Source organism: Sorex fumeus, unplaced genomic scaffold, assembly GCF_029834395.1.
Source record: "Sorex fumeus unplaced genomic scaffold, SorFum_2.1 ptg000128l, whole genome shotgun sequence".
Classification (NCBI taxonomy): domain Eukaryota; kingdom Metazoa; phylum Chordata; class Mammalia; order Eulipotyphla; family Soricidae; genus Sorex; species Sorex fumeus.
Window position 1 is genome coordinate 12,019,252 of NW_026606185.1, and position 23,163 is coordinate 12,042,414.

Sequence of the window (23,163 nt, forward strand, 5' to 3'; positions counted from 1 at the left end):
TTTAGGCATAAGAATTCTAGGGCAAAGAGAGACTCTGATCTTCAGTTCATGTTCAATGAAAATATACATAGTTTGTATTTACTAAAGAAAAATTACGCGGTGCGCAGCTCTCTTCACCAACTGCATTAGTTAATCTCACATTGCTTAACCAACCCCAAGGAGGCCGATGGTGATGGGCAGGCAAAGAAAGGAAAGAGGGCCAGGTTGATAGGTGTCAATTACAGTTTATTCCATTCCTCTCTCCTCCTCTGATTCTCTTCCTGATTCTTTCTCCCCCATGCTACTTCATTTTCTTTCTGGATCTCCCTTCATCCTCCTTCTGGTTCCCCAGTTAAATTCCAAATTATGAGGGGCTGGGGTTTACACATAGGTGTGGTCATACTATCAACAGAGGTAAAGTCCTTCCATCAAAAAAAGCTGCTTCTAGGACAGATACTTGTTCGGTAAGATAACCCACCCAAGAGCAGAATTCCATGGTGTGTTTCTCTTCTCCTTGTCCAACAAACATATAGTCATTAATAATACTAATCATTTTGTATGGACAAAGTAAGAGATACATTAAGCTTATAGAATTGCTCTCCTGGGGCCATCTCGATCTCAGACTACAGTGCTCAGGCCAGATTAGTCTTTCCTATCCCTAGATTAGTCTGAATGCAAGGTTCTGTCTCAGTGGAAAACCAGCAGGACCGTACTACTATTCAAGAAGGGAGACATCCATGACATTGGCAACTATCGCCCGATCTGCCTATTGTCTGTCATCTACAGGTTGGTCACGTGAATCATCCTAAATAGGATTGGCAGAACACTAGATGAAGGACAACCATGCGAGCAAGCTGGGTTCTGCAAAGGATTCAGCACCATCGACCATATCCACACGATAACCAAGCTCATTGAGGTTTCTCGGGAGTTCAAGATGCCGCTCTGTCTAATGTTCATTGATTTAAAGAAGGCCTTTGATTCTGTTGAGACGGAAGTGGTCATTGAAGCCCTAGCCAATCAGGGCATTCAAGCTCAACACATCAAGATCCTCCGTGAGCTGTATCGTGGATTCACTACCAGGATCTCACCATTCTACAAAGAAGTAATTATCCATATCAAGAGAGGGGTTTGGCAGGGTGATACCATTTCACCGAAACTCTTCAGTGCCACTCTCGAGAACATCATGCAACGACTGGAATGGGAAGGAATGGGAGTGAAGATAGATGGTCGGCAACTACACCACCTCCGCTTTGCTGATGACATTGTTTTAATAACACCAAACATCAGCCAAGCGGCACAAATGCTGGCCGACTTTGACCGTGAGTGTGGAAAGGTCGGACTGCAGCTGAATCTTACGAAGACAATGTTTATGAGAAACAGCCTCGTTCCTGACACCCCTTTCGCTCTCAATGGAACGACCATCTCCGAATGCAACAGCTATGTGTACCTAGGTCGAGAGGTCAACATGACAAATGACCTGGCACCCGAGCTGCGCAGGAGGAAGAGAGCGGCTTGGAAAGCCTTCAAGAGCGTCAAAGAAATAGCTAAGAGGACGAAGAACCTCCAACTCCGGGCACATCTCTTTGATTCCACTGTTCTTCCTGCATTAACATATGCCTCAGAGACCTGGGCCCTATGCAAACAGGATGAGAACGCTATTCAGGTCTCCCAAAGAAGAATTGAAAGAGCTATGCTTGGAATATCACGTTTCGCTCAAATGAGAGAAAGAATCCGGAGTTCTGACATCCGTCGACAATCAAGAATCAGGGACGCTGTCTCATTTGTCAAGGTATCAAAAATCAGATGGGCTGGTCATGTAATGAAATTTAAAGATGACCGCTGGACTAGAGCTGTTACTGACTGGATCCCACAGGATGTCAAAAGACTGCGTGACCGCCCACCTACCAGATGGTCAGACTTCTTCATCAAGATCATGAATGATCGGTTTGAGGATCTTCATGTTCCCAGAGTGAACAGATGCCATTGGGCTACACTAGCACGCGACAGAGACAAATGGAGACGTTACTGGCGCCTGCTCGAGCAAATCGACGATTAATGGGAAGTTAAGTGATTAAGTGATCCCTAGCAGGGTCCTAATCTCATTGTTACTTTTGGATCATGACAGGATTTGTCCATGACCATGCTCTCAACTTATAGTTGAGTATTGTGGCACTTTGGCCTGGCCCATTATGATGCCAGGGTAGCTCAGAGCTAGCCCTAAGTCCATTCAGTCCCTCATCAGGATCCTGCTGTTGGGGTGCTAGGAACTAAGGGCAACTGAGGCTTAAATTGAGGAAGCAGATGCCTTGGAGTAAGTTTTGTTTGGAGTCAATTAACTCCCACACTTGAAAAGCATAATTTCAACTGTCTTCTTTTGTCCATACAAAAAGGATATTGCTTTAAAGTAAAGTAAAGTAAAGTAAAGTAAGGCCCTCCCGTTGATCATCGAATTGCTCGAGCAGGCCCAGTAACGTCTCCATTGGAGACTTTGTTGTTATTATGTTTGGCATATCGAATACATCACGGGGAGCTTGGCAGGAGCTTGCCAGGCTCTGCCGTGTGGGCGAGATACTCTCGGTAGCTTGCCGGGCCCTCCAAGAGGGGCAGAAGAATCGAAGTCGGGTCGGCCATGTTGGCTGCGTGCAAGGCAAACGCCCTACCATCACTCCAGCTGGTAGGGCGTTTGCCTTGCAGGCAGCCAACATGGCTGACCCGAGTTCGATTCCTCTGCCCCTCTCGGAGAGCCCGGCAAGCTACCGAGAGTAACTCGCCTGCAAGGCAGAGCCTGGCAAGCTCCCCGTGACGTATTCGATATGCCAGACACAGTAACAACAAAGTCTCCAATGGAGATGTTACTGGGCCTGCTCTAGCTTTAAAATAAACTATTCAAAATATATAAGGAAAAGAGAAAGGCATTAACTTATAACACAAGTTCAATGTCCTTAGAAGGATCTGATCTTACAAGTTAACAGAATCTGATTAGGGGGAAAAGCTGAAATACTGGCTAGGGAAGAGAGCACAGAGAAGTTACAGATAAGCCCAGAGGAATGGGAGTGACTCAGGAGCACCGTGATGGGTGTAACCCAATAAACCCAAGCTCACTGTGGCAAGGGGGAAAGGACAAACCAAGGTTATTCTACACATGGAAGAAAATATTTCCAAAAGGGAGCACAAGAGCATTAACAAATTCTGTAGTTATAGTGTGGTATTATATATTATAAGCAGAATATCGCAGGGGTCACACCCACCAACTGGCCCCCTGGCGCCGTGTAATCCCATCAGTGGCCAAGACTCAGAGACTATAAAAACCAGCTCCCGGAGGGAGAACAGTGCAGTCTCCTGCCCCCGTGCCTGGCTATTCCTCGCCAGGGCCCCTTGAAGGGGAGCAGGTTGAGCTTTCCTCCCCGCCCTGATCAGGGCCCCGGCAGCCAAAGACCTCCAGGACCAGCCACCACCATGCTAAGACCACTCTCCGCACACCTGAAGGTACCGGCAGAGGGACAAAGCCACGTAGGTTCTGGGGCCGAGATCTCCAAGCCTACTCAGATTGGAGTCAAGCATCCTCCACCCAGATCCTCCAAATTCCAGTAGGCGGGGGTCACACCCACCAACTGGCCCCCTGGCGCCGTGTAATCCCATCAGCAGCCAAGACTCAGAGACTATAAAACAAGCTCCCGGAACCGCGCAGCCGCATTTGTGGTCGCGCGACATCTTATTATGACATCTCATTCCTACTTTGACAAACTGGCAGGCTATCGAATGTAGCCTGCCCACACGGCAGAGTCTGGCAAACTCCCCATGGCGTACCCAATATGCCAAATACCAGTAACAATGATGGGTCTCACTCTCCTAAAGAGCCTTGAATATAATCTCAGGGCTAGGATGAAGGAGACGTTACTAGGGCCTGCTCGAGGGAATCGACGAATAACAGGATAATCTGTGTGATCTGTGAAGCAGAATATCAGAACCAATTGAATATAATTGATAACCTAGAAGATAATTCTCATATATATGGACAGCTAACATATACTAAAGGAACAAGTAGATTGTTAATCAACAAATGAGGTTATAAAAACTGGCTAAGTACACAAGAACAAATAAAACTGGACAGATATCTTATGCCATACATAAAAGTTCAAGCCAAAATGGATTTTAAAGAGTCCATTTCTTCCCATATCCATGCCAGCACTGATTGTTCTTGTTCTTTTGTGTGCATGCCAGTCTCTGTGGGGTAAGATGATATGTCATTGATGTTTTGATTTGCAGCTCACTCATGATTGGTGATGTTGAGCATTTTTTTCATGTGACCTCTAGCCATTTGAATTTCTTCTTTGAGAAAGTTTCTGTGTATTTCTTCTCCCCATATTTTTGATGGGGTTGGATGTTTTTTCTTGTAATGTTCTACCAGTGTCTTATATATCTTTGATATTAGCTCCTTATTGGATGAATTAATGATTTTTCCCATTCTGTTGTCTCTGTATCTTGATCACTGCTTCTTCTGAGGTACAAGAACCCCTTAGTTTTATGTAGTTCCATCTGTTTATCTTTGTTTTCACTTGGTTAGTCAGTGGTGTTTCATCTTTGAAGATGACTTTAACTTTATTGTCATAGAGCGTTCTGCTTACATTTTCTTCCATGTTCCTTATGGATTCAGGTCTGATGTTGAGGTCTTTAATGCATTTTGTTCTTACTTTTGTGACTGGCATTAGAATTAGGTCTGACTTCAGTTATTTAATATGTAGCTGTCCAATTTTCCAAGTACCACTTATTGAATATGGACATATGGACTTTCCTTAAAAAAAGCCCTAGAAATTTAACTCCCATTTACCCATTTCATAACTCTGGGATGACCTGGGAGCCCAAAACAACACAGCAGAAATGCCATCTGCACTTCTATATTCATTTCACCACTACTTACAACCATCAGAATCTGGAAACAACCTGAGTACCTGAGAAAAGACGACTGGATAAAGAAACTATGGTATATCTACACAATGAAATAGAATGCAGCCACTAGGATAAAATAAGTCATGAAATTTGCCTATAAATTGATGGACATTCAAAGTATTATGCTGAGTGAAATGTGTCAAAAGGCGAGGGGCAAATATAGAATGACTGCACTCATTTGCGGAGTTAAAAAATAGCATGAGACTAATGGTCAGGAATAACAGGGGCCAGGAGAACTGATCAATAGTTGCAAGCTTGCCACAAATGTGTGTGGGGCAGAGGGCAGTTAGGATAGAGAGGGGATGAGTATGACAATAACAGTTAGTAATGATCACTGTGGACAAGAACTGAGTGTTGAAAGTAGGTGGTAGGAATATATGGTATTTCAGTGTCTGTATTGCAAACCATAATACCCAAAGAAAGAGAGGGAGAGGGAGAGGGAGAGGGAGAGGGAGAGGGAGAGGGAGAGGGAGAGGGAGAGGGAGAGGGAGAGGGAGAGGGAGAAGGAGAGGGAGAGGGAGAGGGAGAGAGACGGACAGAGAACCGGAAAGGTGATTGGGAAAACGGGGCTAATGGTGAAGTAAAGGTCAGACTGTTGCTGGGATTGGGACTGGAATACGTATTGGCAGTAACATATGCATCATGAACAATTTTGTAAACCATGGTGGTTAAAAAGGGAGGAATAAAAATTATAATTAAAAATTAATCAATGAATTCAATTAAATTTAAGATGCTACACTGAATGGAAGAAAATATTGGCACCAACAGCCCTGGTCCAGAGACACAGCAACCAGTCCTGGATAGCAACACAGCACCAGAAATCCCCCCAGGTCCCATACCTAGCTAATTCTGCAGGGGCACCCCAGATGGAGCAGGTGCACCCTTCCCTACTCCAGATGAAACCTCGGCATCCAAGAACTTCCACAAGCAAGGCCCAAGTATGCGGGTGCCAGGACTAAATCTCCAGGCTACAAGGCAGCAGAGGCTCTCGGAAGTGCCACTCTGGCTCTCCGCCCACTCCAGGCCTAGCTGTCATGCCCATAAGTTCTCCGGGGTGCCATCTTGGTGCACCAACAGCCCTGGTCCAGAGACTTCCAATTGAATCCCAAAATAGATTATTGCTTTACATAGGTGTCTCTGGAACCCAACCATCTACAACCTAGGATCCCAGAAGAATGCTGCCCCTTCATGGCCATGAGAACTCTCGTGTTATTCAAAATGAGCAATGGAAGATAAATTATCTAGCATCTGCCCCTGGCAAGCCGGCTTGATGGAAAAATTGGTGGAAAAATTCTGAAAACACATAATGTCCCAAAGTAGAGAGAATATTGGGGAAATTATCTGCCATAGAGGCAGGGTGAAGACTGGGATGGGGGAAGGGGGAATGCTGGGGATATTGGTTGAAAATGTACACTGGTGAAGGATAGGTGTTTGATCATAATATGGCTGAATTTCGAACATAACAGTTTTCTAACTGTATTTCACAGTGATTCAATAAAATAAAATCACTGTCACTGTCACTGTCCTCCTATTATTCATTGATTTGCTCGAGTGGCCCAGAAATGTCTCCATTGTGACACTTGTTACAGTGTTTGGCATACTGAATACATCCTGGGTAGCTTGCCAGGCTTTGTTGTGCAGGCGAGATACTCTCAGTAGCTTGACAGGCTCTCCAAGAGGGGCAGAGGAATCAAACTTGGGTCGGCTGGGTGCAAGGCAAATGCCCTACCCGCTGTGCTATTGCTCCAAAAAAAATTTTAAAAAAGAAAATATTGGCATATTATTCATCTAATAAGTGGTTAATATATACAATGTCATGAAATGCTCATGGGCTGGAGTGATAGCACAGTGGTAGGGTGTTTGCCTTGCGCGCAGCCAGCCTGGCCAAGCCAGTTTTCTATTCCTCCTCCTCTCTCGGAGAGCCTGGCAAGCTACTGAAAGTATTCAATATGCCAAACACAGTAACAAGAAGTCTCACAATGGAGACGATACTGGGCCCACTCAAGTAAATCGATGAACAACGGGAGGACAGTTTGTTTGTTTGTATAAAATGCTCATAAAATTCAACAACAAAGCAACAAAATCAAAATGACTCCATCAGAAATAGAAAAGAAGCCAGAGATATAGTATAGCAGGCAGGGTGTTTGTATTTCACAAAGTTAACCAAAGTTCAATACCTGATATCTCAGATGGGCTCCTGAGTTCATCTGGAGTGATCCTTGAGCACAGTGCTATGAGTAAATACTGAGCTCCATCAGGTTTGGCCAAAAAGACAAGGGGAAAAAATATAAGAAATGAACAGATACTTCTCCAAAGAAGTGGTCAATGGGTGTATGAAAAAGAGTTCAACATCACTTATTATTAAGGAAAATCAAATAAAAATAACATTAATAAATAACCTCTCATTAGAGATAATGACCTATTTAAAAATGTATAGAGACAATCAGAGATAGAGAGTATGTAGTACAAAGTAATGCTGACTGTTTGGGGGATGTAATACCACTCAGCCTCTATAGTCAATCATATTGGAATACCTAAATATACTGAAAATAGAGCTTCCCATATGGTGCAGTAGTCTTATTCATTGGAATCTACAACAAGACCATGAAATCACTAATTTTAAAAGAGCACAGCGGTAGGGCGTTCGCCTTACAAGCGGCCAACATGGCCGACCCGAATTCGATTCCTCCGCCCCTCTCGGAGAGCCCGGCAAGCTACCGAGAGTATTTGATATGCCAGACACAGTAACAACAAAAGTCTCCAATGGAGACGTTACTGGGCCCGCTCGAGCAAATCGACGATCAACGGGAGGGCCTTTATTTTTATTTTATTATTTATATAAACCTATGTTCACTGCTGTACTATTAAAATAATTAAGATCTTGAAATAATCCAACTGGTTTTCTAGTGCCCAATCCAATAACAGATATATGAATAAAGAAATTGTGATGTATAAACACAATGTAATTATACACAACTATAAAAAATGAATTATTTATTTCATTAAAAACAATTTGTACTAAACAATTTCCAGTTAACTAAAATAAGTCACTTAAGTGATTAAGTGATAAAAAATGAATTATTTATTTTATTAAAACTTAGTACTAAACAATTTCCAGTTAACTAAAATAAGTCAGAGGGAGAAGACCAAATAAGAGATGACATCACTCATACATGGAATATAGAAAGCAAAGCAAAAAAAGTACAGTTTTTCAGTTTCCAGGAGGTAAATATTATCCTGACACCAAAAATAGACAGAGGAATCACCAAAAAAAAAAAAAAAAGGATAACTATTTCCTGGAAATCCTAGTGAACCTAGATGCAAAGATCCTCAATAATTTACTAACAAATCAAATCCAACAGCTCATAAAAAATATTATGCACCCTGACCAAGTAGGAATCATCCCAGAGATGCAAAGATGGTTTAACATACACAAGTCAATACAGTGTAGTAACTATATCATGAAAAGAAAAAAATCATATTATCATATTAAGTGATGCAGAGAAAGAATTTCACAAGTTGTAGCACATACTCATGATAAAAACTCTCAATTAAAAGAGATTTGGAGGCTCTTCACTCAACACAGTCAAAGTCATTTGCCACATGCTTACAACAAACATTATTCTCAATGGGGAAAATCTTTTTTCTAAGATAAGAAACAGGGCCCTCCCATTGATCATTGATTTGCTCGAGCAGGCCCAGTAACGTCTCCATTGGGGACTTTGTTGTTACTGTGTTTGGCATATCAAATACTTCACGGGGAGCTTGCCAGGCTCTGCCGTGCGGGTGAGATACTCTTGGTAGCTTGCCGGGCTCTCCGAGAGGGGCGGAGGAATCGAACTCGGGTCGGCCATGTTGGCTGCGTGCAAGGCAAATGCCCTACCGCTGTGCTATCGCCCCAGCCCCAGGTGCCCACTCTCACCACCTGTGCTCAACATAGTACTGGAAGTACCTGCCATAGTAATGATGCAAGAAAAATATATCAAGGCATACAGTTAGGAAAGGAAGAAATTAAGCATCACTATTTTTGGATTATATGACACTACATTTTGAAAATTTAAAGACTCTATGAAAAGCTCCTAGGAACAACATGTTTGTATAGTAAAGTGCCAGTCTACAAAATTAATATGCAAATATCTGTCTTCCCTATATGGAAATACTGAAAGAGAAGATAGAGATACTTAAAAACAACCCTATTCACAATTTTGCCACAGAAAATCAAGTATCCTGGAACCAGCTTAACCAAAGAGGTGAAACTTTTATAAAAGAAAACTACAAAACACTACTTTATAAAACCTATACAGCGTTTCTTCAAGAAATGAGGAAATGGAAAAAAATCCTCTGCTCATGGAAAGGTCGGATTGTTATCGTTAAAAAGGCAATACTTTCTCAGTGCATTGTATTATGTATTAAGGAATGCAATTCCTGTAAGAATAAGAATATCCTATAAGGATATTGTATAAGGATACTCATGACAATTTTCAAATAAATAGATCAAATACTCCTGAAATTCACATAAAAAAATAACCCCTCATCACTGACAAAGCAAATGGAAAGAAGATAAACAAAAAGGGGCTACAGTAAATTAAGAAGCTTCTGCACCTCAAAAGAAACAGTGACCAGGATTAAATAGAGCCCAAGTAATGAGAGAAATTATTTACTCAATACTTATATTATAGGGGTTAATATCAAAGATATCTAAGGCAGTGGTAGAACTTTACAAGAAAAAAGTACATGCCTATAAAAAAATTTGGAGGTGATGAGCAGAGACTTCCTAAACACACACAGACACACACACACACACACACACACACACACACACAAAAGCAAACATAAAAATTCTCTGCGTTACTAATCACCAGGGAGGTGCAATTCTCAGGACATAAACTGACACACATAAAAAAAGAACCAGAGCAACCAGCACTGGCATGTATGCATGGAGAAAGGGACTCTCACTCACTGCTTATGGAATGTCAACTGGTCAAACGTTTCTAGAAAATAATATGGAGATTTCTAGAACAATTTAGAATAAACTTTTATTTTACACAGCAACTCCACTTCTTGGAAGAATGACAATGGCCCAAAAACAAAATGCAAAAACAAAGTCATTTGCTTCCCTGTGTTCCTTCTAGCACTATCCACAATAACCAAAATCTGGAAACAACTGAAGTGCCAAGAACAGATGACTGGATAAAGAAACTATGGTACATATATACAATGGAATACTACTCAGCCATAAAAACGCCATGAAATTTTCAGTTACCTGGACAGAGTTGGAGAGTTTCATGCTCAGTGAAGTTAACTAGAGGGAGAGAGATTGACACAAAATTATCTCTCTCATGTGTGGGATACAAAAAAAGCACAGTGAAAACCCAAAGATAATGGAAACAAAGAACAGGAGAACTGGTATTAAGTAGATAACATAAAAATTGAGGGAGCTAGATAAGGACAGGAAGGAGACAAGGTCTATGGTGGAGGCAAGCATTTAACTGGAGGAGGACTTGGTGCTGAGTGGTAAAGTGTTAAGTATGAAACTGCATCAGCAAGAGGACTATGATCTGAGATGCAAAAGTTTGTAATAAAACAAAGCATCCCTCATAAAAGCCAACTGAGGGTAGTGGAGGCAAATGGGGTGGGTGGGACATTGGTGGAGAGAAATGGACACTGGTGAAGGGATCAGTGCTGAGACCTTGTTATCACTCTGTAATAGAGTTGAATATCCTGGCACAGACCCTCAAGTATCTGATCACCTAATCTTTGATAAGGGAACAAGATATATGAAGTGGAGCTAGAGCCTGTTTAACAAGTGGTACTGGGAAAACTGGACAGATATATATGTATATATATACATACATATATAAAAAAGATGAACTCTGACCTCTACCTAATGCCATGCACAAAAGTCAGAACAAAATGGATTAATGAGCTCAACAATAGACCTGAATCCATAAGGTACATGGAAGAAAACAGCAAAAGCCCTCCATGACATTGAAGCTAAAGAGATCTGCAAAGATGAAGCACCACAGCTGAACAAACCAAGTGAAAGAAAAAATTAACAAATGGGACTACACTAAATTAAGAATCTTCTGCACCTCAAAAGAAACAGGGACCAAGATACAAAGACAGCTCATGGAATTGGAAAAACTGTTCATCCAATACCCATCTAGTAAGGGATTAATATCAAAGATATACAAGATACTGGTAGAACTTTACAAGAAAAAAAATCCAACTCCATCAAAAAATGTAAAGAAGAAATGATCAGAAACTTCCTCAAAGAATAAGTTCAAATGGCCAAAAGTTACATGAAAAAATGCTCAACATCACTAAGCATCAGGGAGATTCAAATCAAAACAACAATGAGAGAGACATCATCTCGCACCACAGAGACTGACACACATACAAATGAACAAGAATAACTAGTGTTGGCGTGGATATGGGGAGGAGTAAGTCTAACCCTATCACAAATGAAGAAAGAGAACAAAAACTTCCAGAGAGAAGAAATCCAAAGGGTCAAAAAGCACATTAGTAACTGCTCTATATAATTAATAATCAGGGAAGTTCAAGTCAAAACAGCAATGAGAAAACACCTCACACCAAAGAAACTGACACTGATCACAAAGAATTACATCACTTTTGACCTGGACATGGGGAAATAGGGATCCTCATTCACTGTTAGTAGTAATGTAGACTGGTACTGTCTTTTTGGAAAACAATAGGGACATTCCTAAGAAATATAGGAATTGAGCTTCAATTGATGCAGCAATTCTGCTTCTGAGAATATGCCTGAAGGGCCCCAGAACACAATGCAGAAAAGGCATCTGCAGCCCTATGTTCCTTGCAGAACTATTCACAAAGGCAAAATATGGAAACAACCCAAGTGCCTAAAAGCAGACTAGTGGAAAATGAAGCTATGATACAATGACACAATGAGATACTAAATAGCTGTTAGAAAAAAATGAATTCATGAGTTTTGCTTATACATGAATGGACACAGAAAATAGGCATAAACATGGTGAGTGAGATGAATCAGAGGGAGAGGACAGACAGAATGCTTGTAATCATTTGTGGGATATTAAAGTGAGATAGTAGAAGAAAACTCAAATACAATAAAAATGAAGTCAGAAGGGCTGGTCCTTAGAAGGAAGCCTGAAACAATGCATGGAGGGTGGTTAGAACAGAGGATGTCATAGGACAACTATGACAATGATAATGGGAAGTGATCATTCTGGATAAGGAATGGCTCTAAAAGGAGGTAAACTAATACTCATAATACCTTTTCAATCACAGTAGTGTAAGCCATAGTACCTAAAAAAAAAAAGAGAAAGCCATCTGCAGTAGAGGCAGGCTGGGGTGTGGGAGGGAAACTGAGACATTGGTGGAGAGAAGTGGGCACAGGTGATGGGGTATGTGCTTCAACACTGCAGGACTGAAACTCAGTCATGAACAACTTTGCAACTTTGTATCTCATTGTGAGTCAATAAAAATAAAATAATAAAGAAAGTAACCATTAAAAAGATGTGGAGAAACTAACACATGGAGACTGCACAACACACTCCTGAGTAGCAGCTGGGTTAAGAGATACTCAAGGAAGAAAATAATAAAGTTCCTTGAGACTAGTATTAATGAATAAACAAGTTATAAAGTCTATGTGACAAAGAACAAGCTGTACTTAGGCACAGGGAGGACTCACTAGGGAGGCTTGCATTAGGAAATAACACTGTCACTGTCACTGTCTTCCCATTGTTCATCGATTTGCTTGAGTGGGCCCAGTCATTGTGACACTTGTTACTGTGTTTGACATATTGAATACATGGGTAGCTTGCCAGCCTTTGCTGTGCAGGCACAATACTCTCGGTAGCTTTCCAGGTTCTCTGAGAGGGGCAGAGGAATCAAACCTGGGTCAGCCCTTTCGGCTGCATGCAAGGCAAATGCTCTATCCCTGTGCTATCGCTCCAGTCACAGGAAAGAACAGAAATATCAATAATCTAATGCAATGATTTAACATCTGGAGAACCAATAACAGTTAAATTCCACCCCTTACACACACACACACACACACACACACACACACACACACACACACACACCAAAAAGAAAGAAATCATAAAAACAAAACCAGAAATCAATGATATAAAAAAAAATCAATGAAACCAGGAGTTGGTTATTTGTAAGAATAAATAAGATAGACACTACATTTTTTTCATGAGAAAAAAAGAGAAAGCACTCAAATAAAGAGGATCAAAATAAAATGGAGATCACGGCCCAGGCTGCCTCAGCTGGGGGAGTGGCCCAGCCCTCTCATAAACTGGGTGGCCAGGAGAAGAGACTTTGGGGCTACTCCCTGGCTGCCCTCAGAGATTTTACAACTGGTGCCCGCTCGAGTAAATTGACAAACAATGGAATGACAGTGATACAGTGATCCTTATAGGTACTGCACTAAATCTGTAGAATGCTTTGGGTATTATTGCCATTTTTCCAAGTAATCTTCTATATCCATATGAAGGGGATGTGTTTCCATTTTGTCATGTCCTCTTTTATTTATTGAATTAGAGTTTTTTAGTGTTCTTTGTAGAGTTCTTTCACATCTTTAAACTGATTCCGAGGTACTTCATTTTCTGAGGCAAGATTGTGAATGGGGTTGTTTTTCTAATATTGCTTTCTTTTCTTTCATAATTTGTATATGGGAAGGGCATGGACCACTGGGTATTGATATTGTAACCTGACATTCTATTAAAGAAGTCTATTGTTCTAGGAGCTTTTTTGTAGAATCTTTAGGACTTTCCAGAAAGAGAGGAATAGACATAAAAAGATTGCATTCATCTGGAGAACATAAAGTAACAAAATAGGAGACTAACACCCAAGAATAGCCGAAATTAGTACCAGGAGGTTTACTGTGTGGAGGCCAGCCACACATGCTAGGGGAAAAGGAAGCTCAGATAATGAAGGGAGCACCAAATAAAGGGTGTTGGGAGAATCCTCCCAGGTTGGGAGAAGCAGTTGAAAGTAGACTATAGACCAAACATGATTGCCACTCAATGCCTCTTTTGCAAACCACAACACCCAAAAGTAGAGAGAGAAAAAAGGAAATGCTCTGCTACAGAGGCAGGATGGGATGCGGGGGATGGGGTTGGGAGGGATACTGGGGTCCGTGGTGGTGGAATATGGGCACTGGTGGAGGGATGGGTATTTGATCATTGTATAAATGAAACCCAAGCACAAAAATTTGTAAGTCTACAACTATACCTCATGGTGTTTCACTAATAAAAATTAAAAAAAATATAATAAAATGGAGAAATCACAGAACCCTCAGAAAATCAAGATATTGTGAGAATTCATTTGAATAATTCTACTTAGTGAGTTTGAGAACCTAAAAGAAATGGAGAGATTCTTACAAACATATAATCTCTCAAAACTGAACAAGGATGCAGTCTAAACAGGTTACTTACAAGAAGCTAAAACTGTAATTAAGAATCTCTCCAAAAACAAAAATCTTATATCAGATGGCTTTAAGGGTGAGTTTCAACAAACCATCCAAGAATATTTGTTGCCAGTGATCCTTAACCTTTTCCAAAATATCAAAGAAAGAGGAACTTTTCCTAATGTCTATGAAGTTAACATTACACTGAAACCCAAGGCAGATGAAGACATTTCACTTCATACTAATCTTCTTGAAGATCATCGGTGTAAAAATTCCTCAAAAAAACTTATCAAACCTAATCCAATATCATATCAAAAAGTTACACGCCACACTCAAGGGATTCATCGCAGAGGTGCAAGACTAGTTTAATTTATGCAGATAAATTTACATATATTAGTGAAAAACTAAAAACATTCCCAATGATATCAGGTACCAGATAAGGATGTCCATTGTCACCACTCTCAATTAACTTTAAATTAGAAGTCCTGCAACAGCAAAAAGTTACACGCCACACTCAAGGGATTCATCGCAGAGGTGCAAGACTAGTTTAATTTATGCAGATAAATTTACATATATTAGTGAAAAACTAAAAACATTCCCAATGATATCAGGTACCAGATAAGGATGTCCATTGTCACCACTCTCAATTAACTTTAAATTAGAAGTCCTGCAACAGCAATCAGGCACGAAAAGTAAGTCAAATTAGTTCAAATTGGAAAAGAAGTTCAATGACCTCTATTTGCAGATGTCATGGTAATATAGAAGACCCTAAGGAGTCTACAATAATGGTCCTAGAAAAAATAAATCAATAGATTAATGTGACTGAGTACAAAGTCAATACACAGAATAGTCACATTCCTATAAACAAATAATGAATCAGAAGAGAAAGAGATCAAAGTGTCTGTTGCATTCAAAATAGTGTGCCAAAACATTGTTACTAGAAATCAAATTAACAAGAAATTGGGAAGATCTATACTACGAAAACTTCAAAGCACTTAAGAAAAAAAACTTAGATTATGACAAATATTCCATTGTATTGGATTGAAAGAATCAGTAGTAAAAATAACCATCCTACTGAAACTACTAGATTCAATGCAATATGCATTCAAATTGAGATGGAATCCTCATTCAAATTAAGATGGTATCCTTTAAGGACTTAAAAAACCTCATGGAAAGGGGGGCATTCCCGGCTCGTCCTTCACGCCCTAAAGAGGGCACGAGTTGCCCCCCACAAGCACAGTCATGGCTCCAGAGCCACAGAGACCAATCTCATAATTATCTGACTTTCAGCAGAAATACTTCCAGGCTTAATAAGTAAAATACCAGAAATCCAAAATCGCGCGGCTGCGACATCATTTGAATCTTGTGGCCAGCTGCAGAAAACAGATTATTTCACAATGCCTTTTCAGCATGTTTGATTTGGGGGTGTAAACTCTAAATAATAATGGTGCATCTTTTGTCGAGACAGTGAATCTAATCAAAGTAGATAGAGTGTTAACTAGAATTCATCTGCCTCAAAGGCATTGGGAGGGTAGGGAGGGGGGTTTATTGGGGTTCTTGGTGGTGAGAAATGAGTATTGGTGAAGGGAAATGTGTTTGATAATTGCATGACCGAGACTTAAACCTGAAAGCTTTGTAGCTTTTCCCACAGTGATTCAATAAATATAAAAAAAATAATAAATAAATAAATTCTAGGGGAAAAAAAGAAAAAGGATCACAAGCCACTGTGTTGATCTACTAACGAGCCACTTAATGGGATGTGACCCACCATTTAAAAATATTTATTATAATAAAATATTCTGGAAGCCATAAAAAAATAAATAAAAAGTCCATAATAAGGTATGTATGGAATCATGAAAGACGAGTAGCCCAAACCATACAGGAAAATAAGAAACTGGGAAGTATCTCATTATCTAACTTAAAACTATACTATAAAGTCAAAGTGATCTGAATAGCATCATATTGGAATAAGACTATATTCTCTGACCAATCAGAATTTAGAACAAAAAATACCCCCAAAGACAAACCCCCACATATTTGGTCAGCTAATTTTTCACAAAGCAACTGAGAGCATGAAATGGAGTAAAGATATCCTTTTCAAATGGTTCTGGCAAATTTGAATAACCACTTATAAAATAACTAAAGCTAGAACAAAATCTTACATCTTACACAAAAATTAATTCAAAAAGGATCAAAGACTTTGAAATCTATAAAATACATTGAAGAAAATATAGGCAGAATACTCTACGTTCTGGACCTCAAAGATTCCTTTAATGGCACAGTGACGCTATCAAAGGCAACAGAATAACAAAATAAACAAATGAGACTACATAAAATTAAAGAGTTTCTGCATAGCAAAGGAAACATAGGCTAAAACAAAAAAGACAACAAACTGAATTGGAGAAAATATTTACACTCACTAACTCAGATAAACTGTTTATATCCAGGATATATAAAGTTCTCACAAAGATCAACAGGCAGATGTTACGAAAGGACTAGTCCATTAAAACATTACATTAAGCAGAGGTCAGAGAGATATTACAATGGGTAAGGATTTCGCCTTGCACACACATGATGCAGGTTGGTTCAATGTCCATAATCCCATATGATCCCCTAAGTTCCTTTAGGAGTGACCCTGAGTATGGACAGAATCAAGCACTGAGCATCATTAGGTGTGGCCTAAATTCAAATCAAAATATTACACTACATTAAAAGACCGTTAATAAAGACAGTTAAAAAATTAAGACCATATTTGAATAAACTGTTCAGAATAGGAAAACCTATATTTTCAAAACAGGGTTTGGTTATTTTCTTGGTTTTGGACTTTTGGCGACACAGAGACATGTGGAGGGCTTACTCATAACCTTGCACTCAGGGATAATTCCTGGTGAAGCTCATGAGTTGCATGGGGCGCTAGGATTGAACTAAGGCTAGCAGCACACCCTTCCTGCTATGTAACATCTTTCCATCTCAGGAAGAGATAAGATTAAGAGGAGGTCACCAATAAGTGATTCAGGATGGTGTTCTAAAATTATCAGTGGGAACAGAGATAAAACTTAGTGGAAAACTAAACTCAATCAATTGAAATTTCTAAATCAGTAAACTGTACAAAGATGTAGTTATTGAGATCAATTGTATACATCAATAAAACTGTTAAAATGAGATATGCTTGGCATAATAATTTGAGTGAAGATGCTAGGCAAGACCATTATATAAAATAAATTCAATATGCCAAACACAGTAACAACAAGTCTCACAATGGAGACGTTACTGGGCCTGCTTGAGGAAATACAGAAATTAAAATATCTAAAATCAATGCTTTTAAAATCTGACATCAAAATGAAGTAATTAGAACACTCATATTGCTGATAAGCATGCAATTTGTTACAGTAAACATAAAAACATATTCTATTTCAGTTACTTGTAGACATGTATCCCTGATTTTTTGAGGTCTCCAAATGGAAGTCTCTGAGCATAGATACCTTTTGAGCATAAATGTTTCATATCTCAGGTTAGTGCTCTATGTATTATGAATATAGCACTGTGGCACTGTCCTCCCATTGTTCATTGATTTGCTCAAGCAGACACAAGTAACATATTATGAATGATTATTAGTAAATATGGCAAGATTTAGATTGGGACTACAGTTATACACCTGGCAACAAAACTTGGAATCTGTGTAATCATTAAAACTTCTGGTTGAATGTTGCACATGAAACATATGACCTCATTCTGGAACCCAGTGAGAGATTCTGGGAAGACAAGGTATGCAGTGGAGTTTTCTTCACTTTACCAATGACCAGCAAGGTGAAAACATTTAACAGGCATGTCATAAATGCAGCTGAATTGATTTGCTTGTGGCTGGAGCAATAGCACAGTGGTAGGGCATTTGCCTTGTGTGCAGCCGGCCGGGGGCCAAGCTGGGTTTGATTCCTCCTCCCCTCTTAGAGAGCCTGGCAAGCTACCAAGAGTATCTCGCCCACACAGCAAAGTCTGGCAAGCTACCCATGGTGTATTCAATATGCCAAACACAGTAACAACAAAGTCTCACAATGGAGACGTTATTGGGCCTGCTCGAGCAAATCGATGAACAACAGGAAGACAGTGCTACAGTGCTAAAGTGATGTAAGCAAAATGAGATGATCTGTCTTCATCACTGCAATTTTATATACTGAGGACTTGCTTATTTGATAATGTAATTTCTGGGGAAAAATCACTATTTCCCCCCATATTCTTTTTTTAACTATTTATTTGTTTTTTTATTTATTTTAAGGTAGACAAAAGCCACAACTATTGATACAATTATAGAATTGAAATTTATTGGGTAAAAGATCTCTAATCTCTAATATTAATATCAATATGTATAAAAAACAAGTTTTATGTGAACATTTTTTATCTCATCATGGGTTTGTTGAGCTCTTGTCCAAGAATTTACTAACCTGTTTGTTGCTAGTTTAGCCTTCTATGTTATTGTTTTTGTTTGTTGAGTTTAGTTGGCATCTATATTAATTTCCCATCTAATTAGATGTGTTTCTACTGGAATTTCAGTATGAATAATTAGGAGGTATTGTGCGGTCCAAAAGACTTCAGGTTCTATGGTATGGGCCTATGAGTTGACAAGGCAGTTTTATTACCATCAGTATAAAATTCTGATCTTTATATCCTCAAACTGTACACTTTCTTTGTTCCTAAAACAATTTCAGTTTTTTTTAATTTTGTATTTAAAAGAAATTTGTTTTGAACAGGGAAATATATTCCTCTGTCAAAAAGGCAAAGATGGGAGCTCAAATTCTAATTTTTGGAGAATCATCCATTCTCTGTTTTCCAAAAGGGTTGGACCAGTTGGCATTCCCACCAGCAGTGAAGGAGGGTCCCTTTCTCACCACATCCGCGCCAGCACCGGTTGCTTTTGTTCTTTTGGATGTGGGCCAGTCTTTGTGGGGTGAAATGATATCTCATTGTCGTTTTGATCTGCATCTCCCTGATGATTAATGATGTAGAGCATTTTCTCATATGGCTTTTAGCCATTCAGATTTCTTCTTTGTGAAAGTTTCTGTTCATTTTCTCGCCCCATTTTTTGATGGGGTTGGGTGTTTTCTTCTTGTGGAGTTCAACCAGTACCTTGTATATCCTTGATATTAACCCCTTGTCAGATGTGTATTCGGCTAATATCCTTTCCCATTCTGTAGACTGTCTTTGTATTTTGGTCACTGTTTCTTTTGAGGTACAGAAGCTTCTTGGTTTAAGTTAGTACCATTTGTCTATCTCTGTTTTCACTTGCTTGGTCAGTGGTGTGACATCTTTGAAGATACCATTGCAATACTACTCCTGGGAATATATCCCAGAGAGGCAAAAAAGTATAGACGAAGTGACATCTGCACTTGTTTGTTCATTGGAGCACTCTACAATAGCCAGAATCTGGAAAAAACCTGAGTGCCCAAGAACAGATGACTGGTTAAAGAAACTTTGGTACATTTACACAGTGGAGTACTATGTAGCTGTTAGAAAAGATGAAGTCATGAAATTTACATACAAGTGGTACTACATGGAAAGTATCATGTTAAGCGTAATGAGTCATAAAGAGCAGGATAGACACAGAAAGATTGCATTCATCTGGGGAACATAAAGTAACAAAATTAGAGACTAACACCCAGGAGTGTCGGAGATTAGTACCGAGAATTTTGCTCCATGACTTGGAGGCCAGCCACACGTGCTACGGGAAGGGGAAGCTCAGATAGAGAAGGGAGCACCAAATAAAGGGAATCGGGAGGATCCTCCCAGGATGGAAGAAGCATGCTGAAAGTAGACTATAGACCAAACATGATTGCCACTCAATGCCTCTCTTGCAAACTACAGGACCCAAAAGGAAAGAGAGAGAATAAGGGGGAATGCCCTGCCACAGAGGCAGGGTGGGATGGGGGGATGGGGTGTGGGAGCGATGATGGGACCCGTGATGGTGGAGGATGGGCGCTGGTGGAGGGATGGGTACTTAATCATTTTATGACTGAAACCCAAGCACAAAAATTTGTAAGTCTATAACTGTACCTCATGGTGTTTCACTAATAAAAAAAAAAATCATAAAATAAATAAAGGCAAAGAGATATATTGTACTTACTGTACATAGCTGTACTCTTCTTAGGTTTGTGGGACTGTACTTCCAACTTAGATTCTGGAGTAATGTCAGTTTGCTTTGGGGTGTCTTGCAAAAGCATCAGAAACACCTTTAGAAAATGAATAAAGGGAATAGAGGTTTCTTGTCATTTTGTGTCCTTTTCCACATTACTCTCTTCTTTTGCCCCAAATTCCCAATTATGTCATAATAACCATAAACCAAAATACACCTATATTTAATATTGTCACTCATTTAATCAACAATAAAAAATGCAGCCACCTAGTTCTCAGCAAGCTTGATATGTCTATCCATAAGAATACTTGTCCATCTAAAAGAATTCTTTCCAGAAGTAAGTGCACTTATATAATAAACACACTCATTTAATCAACAATAAAAAATAAAATGCATTTATATAAAACAGTCTCTACTAATGGAGAACTGGAAGTATTTCAACTTAAAAATAGTTGCAAAGGTGGGGGTAAAGCTCAGAAGTATGGTGGTGGTGGAATGACCATATTGGTCAGTTGACTAATATCTCCAATTTCAATTAATCAATATTATTCTATCCAAAAAGGAGGACTCCCAAGGTGAGCCCTCACTTGGCACATTTATAAATAAGTTAGAGCAAGAATTGTATAAAGACAAACATTCTTCTCTTAACTGATTTTCTTTTGTATCTAATCTTAAACGAAATAGTCATTTAATGTTCAAATGTACTCATGAGTAAGCATCCCAAGAGAATACAAAGATAATTTATATTGTTTTAATTTCTTATCTTTCTCTTTATCACAAGATTACCTGTGTCCGTATATTTCTGTGTGCTCACACATACTGATGCTTGTCTATATTTCTGGAATAGACATAGAATAAGGCTGAGGCTTTCCTCTCAACAATCTCACATATTGGCAGGGGAAGTAAGAATTTATAACACAACTAGCTAGAAGAATGTGAAAACGAAAGGTGAAATGCAAAGATGTGATAATAAAAATCCTATAACTGGAATTTTGTGACAGCTGACCTTAACATAAAATACACCATCCAAATATTAATATAGCTCAAAGAATGAGAACACAAGTCTTGTGCAATATGACAATGGCCATTGCAATCAGAAAATTTGTGTTCTTTCATTATTATCCTCAAGCTAGAGGTATCTTGAAGGATTAAATGGAAAGTGAAAGCAAAGATAAACAACAGGATTTCATGAGATTTAGAAGCTTCTACACTTCTATGGAAATGTTAGCCAAAATACAGACATTCCACAGACAAGGAGAACATATTTGATGACTATTCATCCATTAAAAAGTTAATATGTATGATATTTAAAATATTTGAGGAATTTTACAAGAAACAAAACATCTATCCCCATCAAAAAAATAGGAAGAAAAGATGAACAGAAAATTCCTTAAAGGAGAAATGCAGGGATGGAAAGATAGTACAGCAGGTAGGGAAATTACCTTACATGCAGTCAACTGGAGTTCAATCCTCAGCATCCCAGATGGTCCCCTGAGCAATACCAGGAGTAATTCCTGAGTGCAGATCCAGGAGTAACTCCTGAGCATTGCCAGTCTGACTCCAAAAAAAAAAATGGCCAAAAGACATAGGAAAAAGTGCTCTTGGGGCCAAAGCAATAGTACAGAGAGTAGGGCATTGGCCTTACACGTGGCCAACCCAGACAGATTCAATCCCCAGCATCCCATATGGTTCCCTGAGAACCGCCAGGAGTAATTGGTGAATGCAGAGCCAGAAGTCACCCCGGAGCATCCTTGGGTGTGACCCAAAAAGAAAAAAATAGTGCTCTTTAACACTAGTGATCAGGGAAACGCAAATCAAAACAATGAGATATCACAGTCCATCAGGGAGTCTGACACTCATCATAAACAACAACATCCAGTGCAGTGTAACGGATTCAGGCAAAAAGAGACCCTTAATCACTGCTACTGGGGATGTAGATTGGGTCATCCTTTTTAGAAGACAGCCTGGACATTCCAAAAGAAAAATTTGAGTGTCCATAGGACTAGCAATTCCACTCCTAAGAATATATCTCAATGGTCTCAAAACACAGTGTATAAAAGACTTCAGCACTCCTATGTTTATTGCATTCTATTCAGACTATCCCAAATCTGGAAATAACTCATGTCCAAGAACAGATGACTGAATAAAGAAGCTACAGTTTATAAACTCAGAGGAATACCACTTGACAGTAAGAAAAGATGAAGTCAAATATATAGATGGATCTGGAGAGTCTTAAGTGGAGTTAAGTGAACCAGACAGGAAGGGAAAAACATAGAACAATTTCTCTCATGACAGTACATAAAGAAATGTAGCAAGGGAGTAATTAATGCTCAAGGACGGTAGAAATGAAGAGTAAGAGAACTCAGTCTTTAATAGAAACCTCCTTAGTTATAATTCTCATATATAAAATGCAATTAAACTGTGGTTGAAACTTTCTCTTCAAGTTTCTCATGGAACCATGTATTTATGTCTTAGATATATCACATCTCACTTAGTGTGGGGAGTAAAAGTTCCACATTCAATTTTTAATATATTCTTTATTATCTTAAAATTGTATATAAGATAATATACAATTTTTCTTACATATTCTCTAACACAATTTAATTCAATATTTGTTCACAGGACACATATTAAAATTGTTTAGATAAAAATAGAAAGACATTTTATTTCATTTTAAAAATTACGAGGAATGTGA

General features: G+C 39.2%; 1 protein-coding gene across 1 annotated transcript in view; it reads right to left on the reverse strand.

Annotated features, from left to right (window-relative positions):
- Positions 1–23,163, reverse strand: part of ABCA13 (ATP binding cassette subfamily A member 13) — a 461,928-nt gene that overhangs the window by 166,421 nt on the left and 272,344 nt on the right. Inside the window, exon 41 of the mRNA XM_056138421.1 lies at positions 20,460–20,565. Within this exon, the coding sequence (XP_055994396.1) occupies positions 20,460–20,565 (106 nt within the window). The remainder of the gene's footprint in view (positions 1–20,459; positions 20,566–23,163) is intronic.